This window comes from Trachypithecus francoisi, unplaced genomic scaffold (assembly GCF_009764315.1).
Source record: "Trachypithecus francoisi isolate TF-2019V2 unplaced genomic scaffold, Tfra_2.0 Lachesis_group8, whole genome shotgun sequence".
Taxonomy (NCBI): Eukaryota; Metazoa; Chordata; class Mammalia; order Primates; family Cercopithecidae; genus Trachypithecus; species Trachypithecus francoisi.
In genome coordinates, this window is record NW_022681473.1 from 27,809,081 (window position 1) to 27,813,580 (window position 4,500).

The window sequence follows — 4,500 nt, forward strand, 5'->3', positions numbered from 1 at the left end:
TTTATCCTTCCTACAGCCACTTGACATAAGCACTGTCATTATCTTGATTTTATCCATTAGGAAACCAAGGCACACAGAGATTAAGGGACAGATTTAGAACCTAGAAGATTAAAGTCTAGAACCTTTGCTTTTAAACATTGCTCTCTCTTTCGTAGACACCTCCCTTTGATTCCCTGCCCCTTGCTCATTCCTCCTGTTAATGAGAAACAGTAGCAGGCACCGTCTCCAAAGACTTCATTTGTAACTTTTCTAATGTATTTGCTTTCAGTTACACAAACTTCTAATCTTTCTCAACTACTTTGGTATATATACGTGTATTTTTATACGGCACCTGTGAGGCAGAATAATTCCATTTGTCTTATTTTGTAATCATCTTTGTTGAATAGTAAGTTGATTCTCTGAAGATGAAAAGATTTTTATCCTTGAAATGTATGTTTGGGAGGTCCCTGAGTACCCTCATATGTTTGATATTCAGAAACCTGAGAATACATTATCACCTCTACCTTGGAAAAATTTCATTTGGTCCATAATGAGAGTGAGGCTTGGGGGTTTTTTGACATTCTTTTTTTTTTTTTTTTTTTCCAGGTCATTCCTGAGTTTATTTGGGGCACACCCAGGTGAAGGCCCTGCACCTAAAAGAAGGTGTTGGGCCTCTTGGTGGTGAAGCATGGCTTGTGCTGACGGCGCAGGACCCGATGGGGCAGCGGGAACTTGATCTTGGAGTCGTGGAACTGCTTGGCAGCCGGCCGACGGCACTTGCTGGCTGCGATCTCCTCCACCTTCATGATCTGAATGGAGTGGGCCCGGGTGCCGTGCCGGGCGCCCATGTCTCCGTAGCACTGGGTGACAGCGCCCGCAGTGGTCAGGTCCCGGTATTCCCGGTACATGTTGTGGGTGCCGCTCCGGGAGTCATAGCGCAGCCAGATTCCGAAGTTCTTCACCCGCAGTGGGGACTTCTCAAACACCTGCCCACAGTAGACAATCTCCCCTGAACACTTCTTCATCTTCTTTAACCGAGATACGAAGTACCAGAAGCGGGACTTGGCGACGACATGATTAGGCGCAAAGATTCGCATGCGGTAGAGGGGCGGCGTGTGGCATTTGGGGGTGGGCAGGCAGCGACCCACCACCTTGTACTCTCGTAGTGTGCCAGAAGCCTTCATGGCGTCCTCTCCGCTCTCGCCACCACCAGAAAAAGGAAGTGCCCTCTTTCACGGAGCCGTTCACCAGGCCTTGACATGGTTTTCTATGCAGAAGGCACTTTCCACTTTGACACATTAGCAAGCCACAGAGTTTCATTTGTACATTTTATTTTCCAAATGGGATAATTATATAAGAAGAAAGATTTATGCTTTTTAAATCTAGTTTCATGGAAAGCCACTGTTGATTCTATATAAGCAAGGATATTCAGCCACTGATTTGGGGTTATTATACTACCTCACTCACTATATATATATCTTAGGGGCACAACACCACATGATTGCATCATAGCAATAATATAGCCCACAATAATCCATAAATCAACAATTAAGCTGAGTTTCAGATGAAGGCCTGGAGTAGGATGAAGGATCAGCTGGACTCAAATCCTGGGGTCGCTATTCATTATCAATATGACTTTTAGGTAAATGCCAAAATTAGGCCAGTGCCTAAACATTTTAGTATAATTTTGGGGTAGACATAAATTTTCATTTTTCTTAAGTACTCATCTATGAGTAGAATTTCTGAGGCATAGAGTATTCATTTGTATTTCCCTAATGACTAATAGTATTGAATATCTTTTCATGTGCTTATTAGCTATTCATATATATTTTTTAAGAAATGTTGACTCAAATCCTTTGCCTATTTTTAACTGGGTGATTCACCTTTTAATTGTTGAGTTGTAACATTATATATATATATATATATTTTCTGGATACAAATCCTGTATCAGATATATAGTGTGAAAATACATTTTCCTATTCTACGTGTTGTGTAGAAATCTGTATCAATGTTCTAGTCCTGAGCAATTATCCTGCAAATTCTGCCAGGTGATGGGAATAAATAGGATGCCCATCACTTGGAGGTTTTTCTTCCAGTAAAGTAAGACCAAGGAAGCTAACCAAAGTCAAGCACCATGCTCCCAAATCCTAGCAAGCATAACTACAGCTACCAGTTATCTGGGTGTGTCACAAGACATCATTTCCTCTCCCTTGTTGGAGGAAGACTCAGTTCCACAGCTTCACCTTAGCATTGGGCTTATGATAAAGAATCCATGCAACCCCCAAGAGACACACTTTTGTCCCAGACTCAATTCCAAGCTTAGGATCAAAGCCCTAGGAAAGAAACTGGATCTGAGGGATCCAGAGGCAAATGACAACAGTGGTTAAAAGGCACAGTGCAGGTGAGCGTGGCTGATTCCTCCAGGTTAAGCCAAGCCCAAGCTTCCTGTTTCATAGATAAAGGCCACGTTAGTATCCATGGCATAAATGAGGTCTCGGGAAGTCAAGCCTACATGCTGGCAAAAGGGTAACTTTTTGTCTACCAGTCGAGCTTTTTGGCCTCCCTGTGCAAACTGGTAAAAGGCCTCAGAATTTTTGAGCTGTCCTTACCCCTCCCCTTGTTTCATTTTGATACATGCTTGGCTAATGACCTGGTTTGTCTGTTCTTGCCTTCAGGACATCAAACTCCAAATAGTCCTGCAACCGGAGCCTCTGACAATGTCCCCTCCTGCTGGGAACCCTTAGATAGACCTCTGAGGGAGCGCTGACTGCCATTTCCCCAAAACATTGCCCCCTGTCAGCAGGAAGCAGTTAAGATGGGTCTTTGTCCTTATCCTTAATCTAACAGCAATCAGATGCACTTGTTTAGAGGGGGGAATGAGACAGCCCCGGAGAGAGGAAGTCCCTGGAGAAACTCCAACCAGCCTGCCCACTGAGATGGAGCCTCGGGAAGTTCATGCCCTTTGCAGCAGGAAGGAGCCTGGCCCCTCCTCTTCCTGTGCGGAAACTAGGATTCAAACTGCCAGGTGGGAAGTGCTCTAGCAGGGACTATGGGCTTGCCAGAGTCTCTGTTTTCCCCCCTTTTTTCCCTTTTCACCCAATAAAACCCTGCCGCCCTCACCCTTCAAACTGTCTGTGAGCCTAATTTTTCATGGCAGTGGAACAGACAAGGATGCCATCTTTAGTTGAACCAAGGAAAAGTCCTGCAACGTTGTCATTTCACTTTTCTGATGGTAAACTTTGAAACACAAAGGTTTTCATTTTGATAATGTCCATTTATCTAAGTTTTTCTTTCGTTTTTGGTGTTTTTTTTTTTTTTTTGTCCTTCCTGAGAAGCCATTGTCTAAACCAAGGTCACAAAGGTTTATACCTATAGTTATGTTTTCTTCTAAGACTTTACAGATTTACCTCTTCTATTTAGATCTATTATTCACTTTGAGTTCATTTTGGATAAGATGTGAGGTAAGGAATCCAAGTTTAAGCTTTTTTGTGTGAATATCCAGTTGTCTCAGCACAAAGTGTTAGAAAGACTATTATTTCTCAATTCATTGAATGGTCTTGGTACTCTTGTTGAAGATTAATTGAATAAATGTAAGAGCTGATTCCTGGATTTATAATTATATTCTGTTGATATTTATATGCATCCTTATGCCAGTACCACAGTGTCTTAATTACTATAGCTTTATACTAAGACTTGAGACCAGGAAGTGTGAGTCCTCCCACTGTATTATTTTTCAAGATTGTTTTGGTTATTCCAGGTCCCTTAGATCATTTTAAGTTCAGCTTGTCGTTGACTGCAAAACAGAGAGCTGGGATTTTGATAAAGATTGTATTGAATCTATTTGTTAAATACTTTGTAAGAAGCTGAAAGATGTGGGGAAAAGACTACTAGGCTAGAACTTTTAAAATGTGGGTTATCACCCTTTGAAAAATCACTTTCTATTCTTATCACTTCATTTTATTTATTTGTAAAATATGGAAGTCAGGTTATGTTGATTGAAAGATCCCCTTAAATTCATGATTCTATGATTCTCTATCTTGGGCCTGAAAAGAATCTCAACTATTTGGTAGAAATAATTCAAGCTGTTTTTTCAATCAACTATTTTGACCTATCAACATTCCTGGATACCTGGCAAACATAATAACTATGGAGATAGAGGAAAATCTTAGTTTGAAGAAATTCTTTCTTCTACTAGACTAAGTGTAAGCTATTTTCAACCAACCAATCTGTTAAGAACCTGTAGTTACTAATGGGTTCTTATACTGCTGTTTCCATGAATGTCCTTGTTTTGTAAACTACATTTGGTATACAGCCATTTAAAATAAAACCTGACTATATGTCAAATATCTATAATTTCACCAAGCAGAACATAAAAGCCAGAAAGAACATACGCCAATTACTATTTTAATGAGTACAGATTATCTCAATGAGTAAATATATATTTAAATATATAATTATATAACCCATTTCTCCTAAGTTCGAGGGTGACATTCATAATAACAAACACAAGTAGTGACAAGT

At 40.6% G+C, this 4,500-nt stretch overlaps 1 protein-coding gene across 1 annotated transcript; it reads right to left on the reverse strand.

Annotated features, from left to right (window-relative positions):
• Positions 1-562: 562 nt before the first annotated feature.
• On the reverse strand, positions 563-1,210 carry LOC117080650 (60S ribosomal protein L18a-like). Its single transcript, XM_033205863.1, has one exon. It carries the CDS (start codon positions 1,161-1,163, stop codon positions 633-635), a length of 531 nt encoding a protein of 176 aa, XP_033061754.1. The 5' UTR covers positions 1,164-1,210; the 3' UTR covers positions 563-632.
• Positions 1,211-4,500: the final 3,290 nt, after the last annotated feature.

Coding starts and splice junctions, on each gene's coding strand:
- LOC117080650 (XM_033205863.1), bottom strand. CDS start 1,163: ATGAAGGCTTCTGGCACACTACGAGAGTACAAGGTGGTGGGTCGCTGC.